At 50.6% G+C, this 18,731-nt stretch overlaps 2 protein-coding genes across 4 annotated transcripts in view; both read right to left on the bottom strand.

Annotated features, from left to right (window-relative positions):
• CYSTM1 (cysteine rich transmembrane module containing 1) overlaps window positions 1–2,615 on the bottom strand; it is a 68,208-nt gene extending 65,593 nt beyond the window's left edge. For 2 of the 3 annotated variants that reach the window (XM_031449141.1, XM_064484354.1), the window contains exon 1: window positions 2,484–2,503. In XM_031449141.1, the coding sequence (XP_031305001.1) occupies window positions 2,484–2,488 (5 nt within the window). In that variant the 5' untranslated portion in view covers window positions 2,489–2,503. Of the gene's footprint in view, window positions 1–2,483 lie in introns of all 3 variants that reach the window. The other variant, XM_031449142.2, reaches the window with a different exon arrangement.
• An 84-nt stretch (window positions 2,616–2,699) lies between these two features.
• Window positions 2,700–18,731, bottom strand: part of PURA (purine rich element binding protein A) — a 38,990-nt gene continuing 22,958 nt past the window's right edge. The window contains exon 2 of the transcript XR_010380380.1: window positions 2,700–6,773. The gene's annotated coding sequence lies outside the window, so the exon portion shown is untranslated. The remainder of the gene's footprint in view (window positions 6,774–18,731) is intronic.

Raw genomic sequence — 18,731 nt, 5'->3', positions numbered from 1 at the left:
GTACTGTTATTGATGGCCAGGGACAAGGCCAGGCACAGAGTTTGGCCAAGCCTCTGAAGGGAGGTCAGCCAGGTTGAGGCGGAGTTGGGGGGAGGTTTCCTCCCTTCCTGGTCCTGCTGGTAATGAGACCAGGTCCTTGGGCCTCAAGTAGGAAGCTCTGAGGCCCTGGAAGGAAGTCACCCTCCCCCACCTCACCGCCACTACCAGATACGGTGTCCTGCCAGCCTGTGAGGTGGGATGGAGATTCCTTAGCCTGAAGCAGCCTGGTTTCTCTTCCTTTCCTCTCACTGCTTCTCTTCTTTAACTGTTGCCAATGCCCAACAACTGCTTCCCTGTGTGTGTGTGGTGGTGGGGGGGGTGTGCGGAGAACACCCAAGGACGAGGGTGGGGAGGGAGCAAGGTGGGGAGAAATCTCCAATGTATAAAGAGGAAAGGGGCCATTTCTCTCTCAGCCTGAAACTGGTGACATTAGATAGTGTATTTAAGACATCTGTCCCCATACCCTGCTCTTTTCCTTAGCTTTTTTCCTAAGCCTGATGCTGTTTGTATGGTAAAAGAATGAAGCTTTAATGAAGAAATAAAAATGATTAACTGACAACAATCTGTAGCCCAGCTGACCATCTGACACCCCATTTCCAGGGCTGGGGGGCTATTGCTCCCATATCCTAGCCTGTGTCCCTCTTCTGCTGAGAGAAGGCAGGATGGGGCTGGGTAAAGGGCAGCAGTGCAGTCTTGGACTCAGGTTGGGGCTGAAATCCTGCCTTCAGCCCTTTTCAGAAACATTGGCCTTACCAGGGGCCCCTTGAGAATGGGGATCCCTCCAGAGTCCTGTTCCTCAGGCAGGAGCTTTTGCTGCTCCTGCAGGTGGGACCTCTGGCTCCATTTCCATGCCCCTCCAGTCCATCCCTACACAGTTCCCTCAGAACCTGGAGAGGGAAAACTTGAGGCCTCCAGCTTTCTGAAGGTCTAAAAGAATCCCCAAGGACCTGGAAGCCCCCACTGGGGCCTGGCCTGGTGAGAGCCGGCAAGTTGGTGGGGGTGGGGGTGGGGAGAGGCCGCCCCCCTGTGTGGAGCTCATGATCTGAGCTTCGATTAGGCTGGAATGTTCCCTGTCTGGTTCACAGCTATGTCCGCGGGGAGATACTGAGAGGGTGTCTGGTTGTCTGGGGTTCCTCGGGCTTGGAAACCCACAGGCCCTGCTGTAGGGCCTGGCTTCTGGCCTGCCCACCCACAGCCCTCTCTTCTTGCCGCTGCCCACCTCACCCTCCATTTCTCAGGAGCCCTCAAAGGGCTTCAGCTTCCCTGGGTCTTGCTCTTGTGGTCCCCTCTGCCCCACCTCCAGTCATCACTTTGTCTCACTAATTTAATTTCTACTCTTTCTTTCGGACTCCCCTCCCCATCTCACCCGGGCTGGCTGTCCCTCCACTCCTTGGAACACTCACATTGTCTGCAGGGTAGGGGCCTTGTAAAGCAGTCTGCTCTCACCTGCCTGGGGACAGGGATGCTGCCATTGGTGGACCTGCATGGGGGAGGGGCTTGATGAGAATCAACCAATGAGTGGCCTTCACCCTCATTGCTTCAGGCCAAAAAGGCTTTATGCACACCTGAGGCTGCTTCTCCCTTCTCTAAATCCTGGAGTTTAGGGCCCCTTTCTCTTCTGCTCAACTCCATCCCCCTTGTCACCCACCACCTGATAAAGGCCATGGAGATGGTGCAGCAGAGGAGTTAACAGGGGCCACCTGGCAGCTGACCCACCTTTCCCAGCTGGGAAAGACCCTGACCCTGACCCAGGTTTCCTCTTCTGTAAAATGGATAATTTACAGCACCTTCTTAGGGTGGCTTTAAAGACTGAATGTAATAATCCCCATAATGAGCCCCTTCGCTCCCCCGGCTACTCTGGACAAGCGGTGACTCTCTCTCCCGAAGATGTGCAATCCCCTCTGGAGAGAGGAGGGCAGCTCTGAGTGCTGGCATGGCATCTTGTTTGCAGGAGTTCTGCACCCCTCACCTTTACCCTGTTCCCTCCCTGGGGCCACACCTTTCCACAGCATGGAAGACAGGGCTATTCTGGGACGAGGGTCCGTGGTATCCAGGGGAAGTTCTGGGCCATGAGGCACTTGACAGTGGGCTGGGATGCATGCCTGGCCAGAAAGTGATAACAAGGATCACTCTTTTGCTCAGTGCCTGCTTCTGCTTTCCAGAGCGGATCCTCAAACCTTCCTCTCCATAGAGATGACCCATGGGCAATGATACCAGCAGAAGTGGCCTCTTTCTCTGTGTTCGGGGTCTCGAGGCAACCAAATCCAGCTACAAAGCTTTGTAGCCACCTGAATGTGGAGTGGGTGGCAGAGGGCAGAGCGGGAGGCTAAGAGACCCACATCCTCAGAGGCCTGGGCCACAGAGGGAAGTAGGTGTGAAAGGTACTCCCCTGGGTCCCAGGCTCTGGCCTCACTATGTGGGGCCACACAGCAAGTAGCACTCACCACATCTGTAGATTCAAAAGGAAGCAAACGCAGAGGCCACAGCTGCCTGAGGGTCTAGGCCACCTCAACCACATGGTCTGCTGCTGGCTAACCTGTGACAGCAGTATAGGCACTTGGCTGTCAGCTGAGGGATCCTGGCATTTTCAGGCAGGCCACCCTGGAGGTCTCTCCTGGAGAGGAGACAGAGAGAGGACGGGTGGGGTGGGGGGGGGGAGAGGGAGAGAAAGAGGGAGAGAGAGAGGAGAGAGAGGGAGAGCGAGAGAGAGAGCGAGAGAGAGAGAGAGAGAGAGAGAGAGAGAGAGAGAGAAAGAGCGAGAGAGAGAGAGAGCGAGAGCGAGCGAGAGCGAGCGAGCGAGAGCGAGCAAGAGCGAGCACGCGAGAAAGAATCTGCGCAAGGACTGAGGCCAGTTGGTGGAGCTCGGGAGGCTGGGACACCACGGCCCCACAGCCTGAAACCCCACCCCTCCACTGGCCTGGGAACTTCAGTCAGTGGCCACAAGGGGCACTGTGGCCTCCTGCCACCCACGGGCAGCAGGGAAAGGCGCCTGGCATCCTGAGAGGAGCTAGCAGATTTCCTGGGTGTAGGGGTGAGGGATAGGGTACAGGGAGGGGTCTTTTTGAAGTTCTAGGGTCATGCTTCAGGAGGAAGAGAAGCACCATACCAGTTTCTAATGGGTATGTGTTCCGGGCAGTCCCCTCCTAACTGCCGCTGCCTGTCAGACCGGCTCCCCCTCCCCCTCCCCTCTTTACCTGCGCTCAAAAGCATCCTGTGATTCTCTTTACCGTGGTTGATAATTCTGTTTGCCAGATGGTTAGATTGACGTCTGTCTCCCCTGTGGACTGTGAGTCTACAAGGTGCTACTACTGGGATGGCTGGGGCTGTGCTTGCCTTCTTCGCTGTCTCACTAGCACTTGGTACAGAGCCTCATTCATCTGGTGAATGAATGAGTTAAAGAATAAATTCCTTCGTCAGATACCATGAGCTTTGTAAGGGCAGGAACCGCTTCATTTATTTTTGTATCCCTGACCCCTGGCACAGTGCCTGGTACAAAGCAGGTGCCCACTAAATAGTGTGGGATGGGAGACTCACTGGGATTAGAGGTGAGCCAAGAAGAGCCTTTGCAGATGTGATAATGTCTATCCCTTCCCACCTGTTAGGCAGTGAGGACATGGCCTTCTCCTCTGGGTGGCTCTCCTGGGAACAGAGGGCTCCCCAGCAGAGCTGAGAGGGGGTGGAATGGTCGTGCTGACTCTAGAAGAGCATGAGAGTTGAGGCTTTCGGGTGGGCTGAGCTGGGGGTGCTCTTTGGGCAGGTCGCTGCCTTTGGGTGAACAGGGAAACTCTGTGGGAGCCACACCCGGTAAGCACTTATCTCTAGGAAAGCTCAAAGAAGACCCAGGGTGGCAGCAGGGGAGGTGTCTGGGCCAGAGCCCGAGGCTGCGGTGGTACAGGCTGTTCACCTGACCCCATCTACAAAGCCTCCTGAGGTTGGGGGCTGGGGCTAGGGGCTCCCACAGGTGCCACTCTGCATGTGAGGCTCTAGACATCAGGCCATTCCTTACCTTCAGAGAGCGAGGAAGTCTCAGACACACAGGGAACTGACAGACCGAGGGAGCAGGGGTGGGATCTTGCACTGGGCTTGGGGTGGATCCCCTGCCCAGTGAGCAGAGCCTTAGCGCTGTGTCCTGTGGAGTGAGGGTCCCTCAGGGCTGCAGAATAGCCCAGGCTCTCTGACCATAGGTTGATTTCTGGGCCCATCTTTCATGTCCAGATGAACTGAGGAGGAGGTAGAGAGTCTCCTGGGACCCAGGTCCCAGGTACTAAACAGACATAAAGTCCGGAGTTTGCAGCCCAACCCCGTATCTCAGAAAGCAATTAAGCCATGTAGTGTTGGCTCCTCTTAGCCAACAAACCGGTCTTGTCTTAGGGATTCCTGACTCCTGATGGGCAGAGAAATGCACTCATTTAGGATCCCCTCCCCCAGGAGTCTATCTGAGCATCTATCTGACCAGCGTGGATGGACCAGAAAACAACCCGACGCAGATGTCAGCCCTGGCGCTCCTGCTGTGAAAGCCTGTGCTAAATGTTAGGATTTGAAACTACAGGTGATGTGCAGCTTGAGACATAATTTAACCTTTAATTCTTGCTTTGAGGGTTGCAAAAACGCCCAAACCTAACCAAATCAAAACAAAATAAAATGTGAATTCTTGACTAGCAGCAAGAGGTACCATTTCAAAGACTCCCTTTGAAACGAAGCATAAACTTGACTTCCTTTTATTCAAGGGGAGAAATATTTACCCAGAATGGATGCTGGCTAGTGTGGGTGGGGGGCACAAAGAGGATTTAAACACACACACACAGGCACACACTTTTATCTCTAATTCTGTCAGGCCTGACATGTTTTGATAAAGGCGGACTTGGGTTAAAAAAAAAAAAAACGGACTCTTTTTCTACCGAAACAGCATCTCATCAAGTGGAAAGATCCTCAGCAGTGCCAAAGCCCGGGGGCTGGTCTCTGTTCTGAGCCGTCGGGGTCTCGGGCTGCAGCCTCACCACGAGCTGACCCAGAGGGGAGCTGACATACCAATTGTAAACCCCTTTTTTCGTTTTGTTTTCCTAAAGCCGAATGTGGCCCCATCGGGAGGTGACCGCAGCCCGGATGTTGTGACCGTAGAGGCGGGTTCGGGTCCGACCGGGTAAAGGCCCGTTCCAATAGGTGCGGCGCGGGTGCACCCGACCAGTCTCGAGCGGGGTCTATCCCCGGCACCGGCACCGGCACCCGCGCCGGGCCCGACCGGAGCCCCAGGGCTCTGAGACCCGCCTGCGCGCCGCCCGCGGCCGCTTCCTAGGGGTGGGGAGAAGGCGGGGGACTGAGCTGCATCCTCCCTCCTTAAATTCTAGCGTCCTCCATTTGCTGCGCCCGGGGTGCGGCCTGTTTAATCGCCGGCCCCCAAATCGGGGCGGCCTCGAGAGTAGAGCCGGGGCTGCCAAGAGGACGGCGGAGGGGCAGTAAGGGAGCGCGGCGAGCCCGCCGGGCAGTGCCCTGGGCGCGCGGAGCTAGGCGCGCTGGCGGCCTGGCCACCTGTGCAGGCGCGCGGCGTCTGCACCCTCGCCCCGGCCAGGGGCGCCCATAGCTACCGAGCCGGCCCGAGGGCGGGGCTGGAAGTAGCGGCCCGGCTGGGCTGCGGCGGCGGCGAGGGGCAGCCAAAGCGGTTCTGGCGGGCGCGTCTTTCCTGGCCGGGCCTCTCCGGAGCGCAGCGCCAGCGCGCCGGACGTCCTGAGAGCCGGCGGGCACCCTATTCGCCCCCTGGCGGCGCCGGGGACACGCCGGGCGCCGCCGCCGCGGCGGAATGAGCTGTCCACAGCAGCACTGGGCGCCGCCCGAAGTCACGCAAGAATCTGTCCCAGGGTTGCGAACCGGGATGCAGGCCGCCTTTGGGAGGAATGGAGGGGCGGTGGAAAGAGGCAGCTATGAGGTTTGGGGGGTTTCCCGGGATGCACGTCCTCCATTTACCGCGTGGGCTTCTCCACCAGCATGATGACTGACACCCAGGGACTTCACCCCTGACTGGTCCTACCTCCCTTCCATCTCTCTGAAAATAAAATCCTCTCTCTTATTCTCACCCATTCTGGGAAATCGCCTCTTCCCTCCTCCTGCAGTGACCTGACAATTCAAGACCCAGCCATTCCGGGACCTGCCACTCCCTGGACCTTGCACAGGCAGAGAGTTCTGAGGCAGCGCTAGGAGGTTAGCAGGAGATCAGCATTCAGTGTGATCCTAGGTGCCCATTGGGAGCCTAGCACTGCCCTAGGCTTTGTAGGAGGCAAAAATCCTTGCCCTCTAGACGCTTCCAATTTCAGAAGACAAACATTCAGGAGACAACTGGCACAGCAAGTGACCTGGCAGCAGGAGCTTCAGGGGAGGGCATGGTGGGGATGGGCTGGAGTGTGAACACTGGAGCCGTTAGAACTTGCCTAGTGGCCAGTTTGGGTTTGGAAGGGGAGAGGGAGAGAGAGGGGGTAGGAGAAGAGAAACGGAGAGGGAGAGAGAAGATATTCCTGGTCCAGTCTGGAGTGGAGTGGAGGGCTGGTGTGGGAGAGCCAGAGGGGCCAATCCCAGAGGCTCTGTACGAGTTGGCTTCTGCAGTAGGAGAGACAGAGGGAGACGGAAGTGCTGGAAGCTGGATCCCCCTCTGGGAAGCAGCAGCAGAGCCTGCTCTGAGGTGCTGGCTGCGGCAGGCTGCCACTTGGAGAGTTCTGAGGGGCTTCTTCAAGAGGCTGGGTCATACACTACAAAAAACAAAACAGAACGAAAACCTTGGGTCACACTCAGGTTTTTGTCAGAAAGGAGGAAGCCCAGGTTATGGACGGAGAGGGAGAAGCTTGGCCTAGGTTCAAAGGTGAAAAGATTAAAAAGAGTGAGGCAGGAAGGGGCAGGTTAATTAGCGCTGGGAACAAGAAGGAAGCACCAGGCGGCTTCCTGGAAAAGAGGAAGCCAAAGGGTAGAGCCTCTCTGAGGGGCCAGCAGGGGGCGCAGGGGCCTCAGAACCTAAGACCCACCAGAGTTGGCTGTAGTTGACAGTCGCTGTTGTCAGTTTCTGCCCCATTTCACATTCCATTTTCCTTACTGAAGTCATCTCAGGCAACTGGGGAGATCCATTCCTACCCAGCCTCGGGCTTTGTACAGAAAATGTGGCAAACTCAGAATGAAACTTCTAAACCTCATTGTGCCCTCCTGCCCAAACCTTTTCAGGTCTTAGAGGGGCTGGTATCTTGCCTCAGTCTTTGACTTAGAAAAACCATCTTTCTAGTACCTGGAGACAGACCACTGGGTCTTGTCTCAGTAGCAGGTCTTCCCACTTGGCCTTAGCATCCAGAAAGGCCTATCCATGCCTGGGGTTGGGCTGCTTCATGGTAACCTCTCAACTCAACTCTGGGGGCAGGCTCTGATGGGGTCCTGGGGTCAAGCCTGGCAGACAGAGACTGAAGAACCCACATACCAGGCACTGGCTATGCTGACATTTCCACAGGGAGGACTGAGGCTGCCCAGATGATGAGCTGGGAGAGTTAGGGGCAGGCTGTCCAGAGTCGCCAACCACAAAGAGGGCTCTGGCAGCAAGCATGTTAGGTGCATGACCTCATCTGCTCCTCACAGTAGCTCAGGGTCCCATTATCCCTACTCTTTGACTGGTTCCAGTTCCCAATCCTAGCCAGGCACAAGGGGTTGAAGTCTGTTCACTAAGCTGATATAGAGGACACAGTCCAGTCTTGGCGTCATTCACTGTGTGGTGGCTTAGTAAATATTAATTAACTCTGAGGACAAGCTGCACTTTGACTCACCTCTGGCTAATTAAATATACCTGTCATGTAAATCAGCAGAGGAGACAGAGAGACATTAGGCTATACTGAAAAGAAATTAGGCTGAGGGACAGTAGGACTGTTGGCCTTCAAGTAGAAATCGACCTTGGCCTGCTCTGGTTCTCTGTGTGTTCTTTGAAGTGTGGGCCAGAGTGGTGGGGATGAGGAATAACCCATCTCTCGGAGAAAGCCTCTCTCCCAACGTTCTGGAGAACTGGGAGGAGGGAGGCAGCGTTCACATAGGCACTGGGCCCCACATGCCCACAAAGACACGAGTGTTCTCTAAGGAACAGGACAGAATTGCTTGGCCTCCCCGGTCCCCTCTCCTCCATCCTCATCCCTGAGGCATCATGTCCCAATGGTCCTGGGTCAGCAGAAGGAGACCTGGGGCCCAAGAAAGACATGCTGTGAAAGCCCCTTCCAGCAGCGCCTAGCAGTTTCAGATGTGGGGCTGGCAGATGTCTCATGGGCCTCTGCTTCCTTCTGCTTCTTCCTGAAGAAGATGAGCCATGGCAACCTCCCAGGCCCTCTGGAGGCCCAGCTCCCCCTCTGACCAACAGGGAGACCAAGGGAAGGCCATTTAACCTCACCAGGCCTGGCCTCTACTCTGTCAAATAGGGAAATCATAATGCTAGCCTCACAGTGGGGCTGTGCACAAAGTAAGGGCTCAGGAAGTGGTAACTCTTGAATGATGATGGTCATGATGATGACGACGATGACTATATCTAGTTCATTACAACCAACTGTATCCCCAATAATACTGCGCTGCCTTGAGACACAGTTGGAGTAGCTATTGTGTTTGAGCCCTAACCTGTTACTTTGAAAGTGGCTATTTTTTAAATGCAAAAAGAGAGAACATCATCTCAAAATGATGTCCTGAAGTTAACATGTAAGAAGAAAATGAAATAAGGCAAGGGCAAGGGCAGAGTGAGTGTATGAGTTGTTGAGAATGGATGTGGCAGTGTGGCAGATGCCTGTGTCCCTTCCTCTCCCATCCAAGTTCCTCCTGCAGCCACCTGGGAACCCTCACCCCTCCTTTTTCCCTGGAAGAGTGTTTTGAGCATGGATCAGAAGAATAAGGCCAACTGTCAGGGACCGTCTCCTAGGGGAAGCCACACGGGTCATCACGGTGGGCCACAGGAGCCCTGCAGAGTCCTCTAGAGCTGCCAAGCCAGCACAAGACAAACCTTTACATTCAGCACATTGGAACAGATCAAATGTGGTTCTCAAAAAGCTCAGACTTGCAAGCTTTGGAGAAGGCCCAGGTTTGGCTCCTTTTAACTCCCAAATTCTTGTGGGATGCTGCAATTACTTGTGACAATCCCTCTCCTTGCCTGGGACTTTGATTTCAGATTTAGACATGTAAAACTGGGTGGCTGGCTGGGCCTTGAGCAACTTGGGGGGTGCGGTGGGAGGTGGCCAGGGAAAATTCTTCGCAGCATATTGTGTTTGGAAGCGAGATCTCGAGGAATCAGACGCTGTAGCTCTGTGTGTGTTACCAGAACTTTTCAGCCACTGTGGCAGATTTCCTGTCCCTGAAATTGGTTCACTATGCTGGAGTGCCTCATTCTGTCCTTTGAAACACAAATGTCTAGGAATCATTTTCTGTAATAGTCTTATGTTAGAGTTATTTTCCAATCACTGTAACAAATTCTGCAGTCCTTACCCTGAAATCTTATCCCTTGGATAAGCAGCAGGTGAGGATTTGTCAAGGCCACGGGGAATATTTTAGTGGTAATTTGTGCTGACCTGGCCCCAAGGTGCCTGGAATCAGGAGGTGATGCAGAAACAAGAGAGGAACATGGCTGGGTAAAGAGTGTCTGGATGTCGGGATTCTGTGGCCTTTCTAGATACCTAGGTGTACATGCAAATGCTTTGGGCAAACTGCCTATGTCTTTGTATTGACACTGTACCTGGCCTTAAAGCACATTCAGCTATTCTGGGGGGTAAGGTGGGGACCTGGACCTTGGATCAGGCTCCTGTTTTCTTACTTCTTGGCTGCCACCTGGTCTGAGAGCCTACACAACTTTAGTTCTGGCTCTTTGGACTTTTGTACTGGCAGCAAAACAGCTGGATACTGCTGTCCCTGAAAGAGACTTGAGGAGTCTGCCAGATCTAACAACCTGCCTCTTGAGGCTGGTGCACATGACAGAAGTCAGGAATCAAAAATGGCTGGGAGGGGGTGGGGGTATAGCTCAGTGCTATGTATGCACAAGGTCCTGTATTCAATCCTCAGTACCTCCATCAACCAAAAAAAAAAAAAAAAAAAAAAGGCTGGGAATTCCTAGACACCTGTAAAATTGAAGGTGGTGAGCAGAGTCATAGGCTGGTACCTGTTGGCAGATCTTGGGTAAGAAGCTCTTGCTTTTATTGCAGGCAGTTGCCATAGAATCACTAACACTGCTATTCCCTCGAATACCTGTGAGTTCTTTTTCAACATATCATCTTGTCTGGATGAAGCTTAGAAATTACATGGAACAATGTGAAAAGAGAGAAGGTCAGAATGAGGGGGTGTCTTTCAGACCAACCAGATTCTCAGGGAAATCTGGACTAAAGAAAACATTAAGCTGTCCTACTCTAGATTTGAAATATTGGAATTCCTGAGGGAGCAAGATGAGAAGGGAGATTCCAGGGACGGAATATAAAGGGAAGGGACAAAAAAGATGGGACAATTTCCCTGGAGTTCTTTTGCATCTTATAAAGATAAAGCTCAGAATTCCTGAGCAAAAGCAAATACTCAACTGTTTCGTCCATCTGAGTGGGAAGAAGGAATGAGTAAGCTAGAATCACAGGACACTGCAACACAAGGCCTGATGGCTCAGGGAACCAGCCAGTGGACACTGAGGGACTGAAAGAGTCAAGAGAAGAGAGAATGTCTCCCCTAGAGGCCCTTAAGAACATAACTGAGACATTCTATTTCTGAATAAGAAGACTCAATATTATAAAGATATCAACTCTCTCCCAACTTAATTTACATAGTAAATAAAATCACAACCAAAATCCTAACAGGCCTTGTTAAATGAAACTTGACAAGCTGATTGAAAAGTACATTTGGAGAGAAAAAATACGTAAGAAAAACAAAACAATCTGGGGGGGAAAATGAAGGAGAAAAATACACTGTATCAAAATATACTCAAAAGCTACTATTAAAATGGTGTACTGATACAAGGAATATAAAAAAGTTCAATGCAACAGAATAGAGAATCCAGAAACAGTCACATGTATTTATGAGAGTTTTGAATATGAGAAATAGTATTTCAAGTCACTGGGGAGAGAATGGCCTATAGAATAAATAATTCTGGGCAGCATGTGAATCAGCAAAAACAAAACAAACAAAACAAAGTTAGATCCCTAACTCACACCATATATGAAATAAATTTCAGATGAATTAAAGAGCTAACATAGAAACATAACTACAAAAGAAATATAAGAAAGTATGGGAGAATATGTTTATTATCTGGGGATGGGGAAACCTTATTTAAACACCATAAAATACAAAGCCATAAAGGAGAGGACAGATACATTTGGTCAAAATTAAAAGCCTCTGTACAATTCAAGGAACCATTATAAGGCTAAATGGACTGGTCGGCCTGGACTGACAGGTGGCTGGTTCTGTCTGGGAGCAGACTGTGAGGCCAGATGGCCTTGAAGGCCTTTCTTTTCCCTCACAATTCCTTTGTAGAAGTCACGGTTCAGGAGGAAGCAGTGAAACACCAGAGGGTGGCTACTCCCCATTGTCCAACATCTCCAGAGCCCTACAATCAAGAGATAACTCAAGTCATCGTTATTCAGAGCTAGCTCAAAACCAGCAGGTTAAGTGGAGCGGGGTACAGGAGATGAGACCATGAAGAAGGATGTAAGTAGAAACAGTTTTGCTGGCCCTGGGTGAGAAGAAGGAGGACAGGCTGACTGTCAGACATCATGGTCTCCAGTTCATAGGCCCATCTTTCACAGAGTGGATGTGGTTCAGGCAGCTCCTCCCAAGACCTCATTTTCCCAGCAGAGAGAGCCTTTCGGAAGAGCATGCAGAGAAAATGCTGTCCTGTGAGGGCTTTAATACCTCCATGAGACCCCTCAGCTCTGTGGGGATCAGGGCAGTCCAGGGATGATGGCCTCTGCCCAGACCCCTAGTAGCAGTGACGATGGATGTGCCTTTATTTTGGGGTGGGCTGGGTGGCCTTGTCAGAGGCTTACGTCCTATAGACTTGTCTCTGTTTCATGTCTGGAGAACACTGCGACTCAAGGCCCTCAAAGCAAAATGAAACTTGTCTCATGGAGCTTTTGTCAGCCAGTTCACCCTACAGGAAGCAGGCTCTGCTCTTGAGGGAGTCCAGGGAACCACTGTGCTCAGCTACTCTCAGCCCGTACTTCGTACTTGTGAGCCGACTCTGAGCTCAGAGTGTGCTTGTCTGATTCGAGTAGGACAGCCAAGTCTTAGGAAACCTCTGCCGTATTCTGATGCCATCCACTAATCTGAGTTGAGCACATGGACTTGGGGTTTGAGAGGAGGGAGAAATTCTCAGCAGGGAGATAGGTGCCATTTTATAACATGAGAAGCTGCAACAAGGAAGGATGGGTATTGAGAAAACCAGGAGACAATACCAGGACTGGCCAGAAGTGGGGCAGAGACCCAAAGATGGAGTCATATTCCAAGAAGCATCAAACATTCTCACAGGCCCTGAGTTGGCTTTCAGAGCAATTTTTCAGGATTTGTAGGGTGAGGGGTCAGAAGTAAAATAAGCACAGCTAGGGAGAAGACCAAGGCACCCGATCCCTCATGAAAGGACACCACAGGGGTGAGGAGGAGTCACTAGCCTCAGGGAACTTAAAAAATGGACTATGAAACTCAGATTTAATGTCTCCGAAAGGGAAGGAAACAACTCCATATCCATGTAAAAACTGGCTGAGTACCAACCATAAACCAAGTATCCAAATGAGGGCAACATAAGGAGACCCCTGCACCCCTCACCCACCATTACTACTACCAGCACGCACCCAGCACCGTCACCCAACCGTGCCTCCCACCTCCGAGATGACACAAGACCAGTCCTCCCATCTGGCACAAAATATAGCAGTTTAGAGTGTGTTATGATATTGCAACAAAAATTCAGGGAAAATAGGAGATATTTAGCTAGCTCAAAATCTCCAACTTCCCAGTGGACAGAGGAGGCTCCAACCAGTCAACCCACGTCCAATAAGGAGAACAGGTGTCTTTCCTTGAAGCCTAAGCAAGCCCTCTTCCAGGCCCTTTTCATTAACAGCCATGCTGATCAGCCAGGCTGAAGGATGCAGCCTCTTAGAGACCCCCTAGGGGAGGGTTCTATTTCTACTTTCAGATCAGGACCAGTGATTCTGAACCTATTTGGGCTGTGACTTCCTTTGAGAGTTTTGAAGAAAACCATGGAACCTCTTCTCAGGAAAAGGTACCTTGCACATACAGGTATAATCTTATGTAAAATATCAGGAGCTTTACAGACCCCCCAAAAGCCCCAGCTTAAGAATTTCTGCCAAAGGCAAATCTCTCCTTTTGTTATGCAAGAGCTGTTTCCCAGGGCTGATTAACTGCTATCTTAGATGTCCAACAGGTGAATTAATATTCAGCACTGACCTCTTGTCATCCCACACCCTCAGCAGATGGCAGATTCTCTCCTGTTGCCTACGGCCAGAAGGAAGCAGAGCCCCTAGACTGAGACCTCCTTTTGTTTTTCAAAAGAGCACTCTCCTCTACCATCTCCAGAAAACCTCAGACACCCCAGGCCTGGCCCAGAGATACTAAGTGACAAACCAAAAATAAATCGGGTCCAGTATACAACTAGGCCTGTGAAGAGAGCATCACAGACTGGAGCCTCCTTGGGCTGGCTGTGGAAAGGTATGACAGCAGGACCAAAGCTGAAATGGGAAGGGGTCAGCATGGGCTCCCCTCCCTTCCACTAAATGCAGACTAGCTGATCATAAGGCATCTGCTCTTTTCATGGTTTCTCTACCTGGAATGAAGGGGCTGTTGGAGGCAGCGCTCCTATCAACTACTCAAATTCCGCATTTGTCTCCCTTTTTACCGATGGCACAAGAGCGAGGATAATGATGATGATAGCATTTATCAAACACTACTCTGTGCTACAAGCCATTCACATAAAGTATTTCATTTAATCTTCCCAACAATCAAATGAAGTAGGCACTCTCATCCCATTTACAGATGAGAAAACTGAGACCAGGAAAAGTTAGGTAGAGCTGCTGAAGGCCGCAAAGCTAGTGAGTGACAGAGTCTGGATTCGCACCAAAGCCTGACTTCAAACCTAACACTTTTAACCTCCCCTTCCATGCTCCTTCCCCAAAGGCCAGAACTCAGACCAAGACCTTGGAAATCCTCCAGAGTGATGGTCTGGTCTCCAAGCCCTCGCTTCCCCTTCTCTGTCCTCTGCCCACCATGCCACAGTCTGGTTCTCATCAAGGGCTCACTTCACAGAGAGTTGGTTGGAAACCCTCAAACTCTATCTCCTGTCTCTGTATGACTTTGCTATTTGAGTCCATATTCCATAGTCCTAAATTTACCCTGGAGCCTAAATTTATTTTAAACTCAGCTGAGCGCAGGAGCCTCATTTCCTCCTCAGGTTAAGAATGAAGGAAGGAGGTTCTTTTTCACTTCTTCCCTGGAAAGTTGTTGCGGGGAGGGGGTTTGGTTTCACTACTCCCATTTTAAAGACTGGGGGGTAGAGCAAGGGACAGAGAGCAGAAGAGCCAGGATTTGGTGAAATGTCACCAGTAATGTTAATGTGCTACACAGGCCATACTTCTCTCGACACCTCCTGCCCCTCAGCATTTGGAAACAGGGTGTATCACCCCTTGGATAGCTAGTCTCCTCCTTTCCCTCAACTAGTGGATTCCAGGAAGAGTGAGTTCCCAGCTCATCAAGGGAAAAGTCCAGAAGAAGCCTGCCCATCATTTGCTTAGTGGCCAAGGGGTCCCCCAAGTACATGACGATTGACTGGAGCCCAATCAACAGTGCTTTGGGAGACAGTTGTGGGCAGAGTGGGCATTAAGCTACCTGTTGAGTCCAGGGTTACTGCCCTTTCCCCAGAACCTCATCTGGAGATGAAACATCTAGGCAGAGGAGATGCTGAGATCCATATAGAGATGGGAGGTACAAGAAGCTAAGAAGGGTTGGCAGCAGGCAGAAAAAAATCATCTTATATTAAGGGTCCTTGTCCTATGCCACCTGTGGACCCAAGGTGAGATAAAACAGGATGACAATACTTGCATTCAGTGTGGATAAGGAAGTCAGCCCTGGAGACAGCAACTCCCAGAGTTGCTAAAGTCTAGCCACTTAGCTAAGAGATGTTTATTGAGTACCTGCTGTGTGCCAGACTTGTCTGGGCCCTGGGGATGCCTTAGTCCTGCCCACATAGTGTTAACCCATCGACAGAAAAGGATAGAAAAGACAGTTCTGGACAGTGTTAAGCACTGGGAAGAAAACTGAAACAGAGAAGTGAAGGAGAGTGATTAGAAGGAGGCCTCCTTGAAACGGGAACGTGAAAGCTGAGGCCTGATTATGAAAAAGGGCCAGGGTGTGAGGATTTATAGGAAAGTATGTTCCAGGCAGAGGGAAGAGCAAAGCCAAAGACCCTTAGGTAGCAATGTGCTCCATGCAGTCAAGATTCAGGAAGATGACCAGTATGGCTTAAGAGAGATGAACAAGGAGGTAAAAGGAAGGAGGGAAAACTGGGGAATTAGGTGGGGCCAGATCATAAGGGCCTTGTAACCATATTTGTAAGTTAGCTGCTGTGTAGAGAATGGATTGCAGGGGCCAAGAATGGCTAGAAGCAGACCAGTGAGAAGGCTGTTAGGTGAGAAAAGGAGTGACCATATAATTTGTCATCCAAACCAGGATACTTGTGCAAGTGAACGGGGCGGGGGGGGGGGGGGGTGTGCCACAAACAATTAATCAGGGACAACATGCATAACCAGGACTTGCCATTGACAAAGCAATATGCCCCAGCCAGGACTGTCACAGAAAGTTCAGCAGTTTTTAGCAGTTCTGCTCTGACACAAAGCTCCCAGCTCCAGGAGGAGGAATTGCTTTTCTCTTTGCCCAGGCATTGGCCTGGTGCCTCATGCCGGAGCAACTGGTTTCTGAATAGAGGCCACAGGCTACAGTTGCAGCACATACACAGAACACAGAACAGCAAGCCCTTTCCTCTGCGCTCTCTGGTTCAAGGACTACCCATTCTCATTGACAGGACACAGGTTAAAGAACCAGCAGGGAGCATGTGGCCACCCCTTCTCAAGGAGGTATGGAAAGGGTGGAAGCCAGAGAGGCATGGACAAGATCTAAGTTCCAGAGCAGGGATTCTTGACTCAGGCTTCAGGCAGTCAGTGAAGCAGCCAAAAGGGCCCCAAGCTTTCCTCAGATTCTTAAACCTAAAACTCCGAAAGAGTTCACATACTTCACACTTCAATGTGTAGCAGAGTCAGCTGGAGGCTTGTTACAGCAGAGATTGCTGGGCCCCTGCAGGTTCCGACTCAGTTCAGTCTGTAGTAAGGACCAAAAATTTACATTTCTAACAATTTCCAAGGGGATGCCAATGCTCTTGGTCCAGAGGCCACAGCCTGAGAATCACGGCTTTAGGGGATATCAAAAAACATGAGGGATTATGATCTTCCCTTTTCAGACAAGAGTTCTAGCAGATACCACAGCCCTCGAAACCACCCTTAAGTCCCAAGGAACTTCATATTTTATTTTTGGAAGAAGCCCCTGGAGAGTGACTCTAGACCTCCCCTTGGACGTCAGGAAGCACCTGGGAAATAGCATTCTAGAGGATGCAGGAAAGTGCCTTCAGAAACGTGAAAGCCCAAGCAAAACTCTGACCTGGAAACCACAGAGCTGGCCCTGACCAATCCAATTATAGGGCCAATGGCTGGTGAATAGTGAGGTTTTGGGAATCTGGGCAGATCCAGATCCTCTCCTAGAAACTGTCCCTGATCCTTTTTGAGCCTGTATCTGAAGCCAAATGGACCTAGACAGAAGAGAAGGAAGGAAGGAAGGAAGGAAGGAAGGAAGGAAGGAAGGAAGGAAGGAAGGAAGGAAGGAAGGAAGGAAGGAAGGAAGGAAGGAAGGAAGGGTGCCGTAAGGAAGACAGGGTGTCTGCTGAGGGGTACAATCTGGGAATAAGAAAGGAATCGACGACGCCACTAAACAGAATTGAAGAGCTCATTCACAGAGCTCTTTGATCAGGTCATTGTGGTGAGGATGGGAAGAGGCAGGAACAGTACTCAGTGCTGTACTTACTTTAAGCAAGAGCAGTGGAGAGAGGCTTGGAAGGGCCATTTGCCAGCTTTCCTCAAACCTGCTCTGAGTAAGTCATTCCTCCATGAAAGGGGAGGGGGAAATGAAGATGTGAATTCATTCATGAATCAACCTTCTGAACAGGAAGTGTGGCTTTTGTGCTATACAGAAAAATCTTCCTGTGCTTCAGGGAACACTGGCCTTGCCATCCAGCTAAATAGATCCTGAGGCGAGGCACCATCGGTCCAAATGAGGGAGACCCTACAAATTAGGGGAAGAGGAAGGAGGACCTCATGAGGAAGACAACACACTAGAGTGACTGAGACCAAGGGCATGCTTTGGCATCAGCTTGCCAGGACTCATGACCTGAATTCTGACTGTGTGACCATGGGCATGTTACTTAATCTCTCTGTGTCTTTAGTTTCCTCTTCTGTAGAATAGGGATAACAACAGTGCCTATTTTATAAGGTTGTAGTAAGATTTAAAGAAATAACCTAGATAAAACACTTAGCTTGCATATATTAAGCACTCAACATTAGTTTAAAAAAAAATGGTGGGCTTGGAAAAATTTAGGATGTTGGCAGTACAGACCCACCCTTGGTGTCACTGCCAGAGACCAAAAGAAAAAAGCTGAGCTAGACTGGAGCTGCTGCTGCCAATCTCCCCAGGAGGCTGACAGAGAAACTTCTGCTCCCTGGGGAAGGTCTGAGCTGTGAGCTGGGCAGGCAGGGAGAATCTGGATTCCTAGGATGGCGGGGTTAACTGAACAACCCTGCTGGCTGTAAGGTGGGGATATCCTGCTCTTTTAAACACTGCAACATTCAGTGAGTCTGTTTTGTGACATTTTCTCACTGCCAACCTAAGTGCCAAATGGCCTGATTTGAACAAATCAAAATGAATGAAAATCAACGTTGGTAGGAAAACTGGAACAACTTATTGGAAACACTCTGGATATTTGCGAAATTAAGGTAGAATCCCCATCTTCAGAGAATAAAAAGTAGCTCCTCCTCAAGTTCGAGAAGTGTGGGGGATGCTGCTGAAATGAAAACAGTAGTGATGCGTGCTGGCCCTGAGGTTAGCTAGCAAACACTGAAAAAGAGATTTCTCTTTCCTCTGATCCTGAATGAGCAGAATCTCTTCCAAAATCCAGTACCCCAAATCAAAAAGTCCTGTCTGCTAAGAAAGAAATTGTTACTGGCACTAGGAACAAAGAGATTTCTAAAAACCATGCAAAAGAGCCAAAGTAAATGACATGCCACATGGTTAAATAAAAGTTAACATCCATTAGAGGTGGGGGTAGGAAGAGATTGCCAATTGTATCAATTTAAAAAAGAAAGTGCTAAATAAAAATGATAATAGATCTGTTGACCATGCTGGGCCCCTTTCTTGAAGGGCTCTTATGGGCCTTTAAATTTTGCCCTGTATGTAGTTCAGACCTACTCCTAGTCTGGGATGTTTCCCCTGGAGGCCTGCAGTAGACCCTCACCTCCAGCTCTCCAAAATGACCACAGGTCATATTTAATCATAGCCCCATTTGGAATCTTTGAAAGAGTAAGGCCACAGGACAGTTAGGAAGGGGCCCAGCTTCTGGCTTTTCATTCTCTTATACT

This window comes from Camelus dromedarius, chromosome 3, assembly GCF_036321535.1.
Source record: "Camelus dromedarius isolate mCamDro1 chromosome 3, mCamDro1.pat, whole genome shotgun sequence".
NCBI classification, from domain to species: Eukaryota; Metazoa; Chordata; class Mammalia; order Artiodactyla; family Camelidae; genus Camelus; species Camelus dromedarius.
This window is presented reverse-complemented; position numbering and strand designations above follow the sequence as displayed.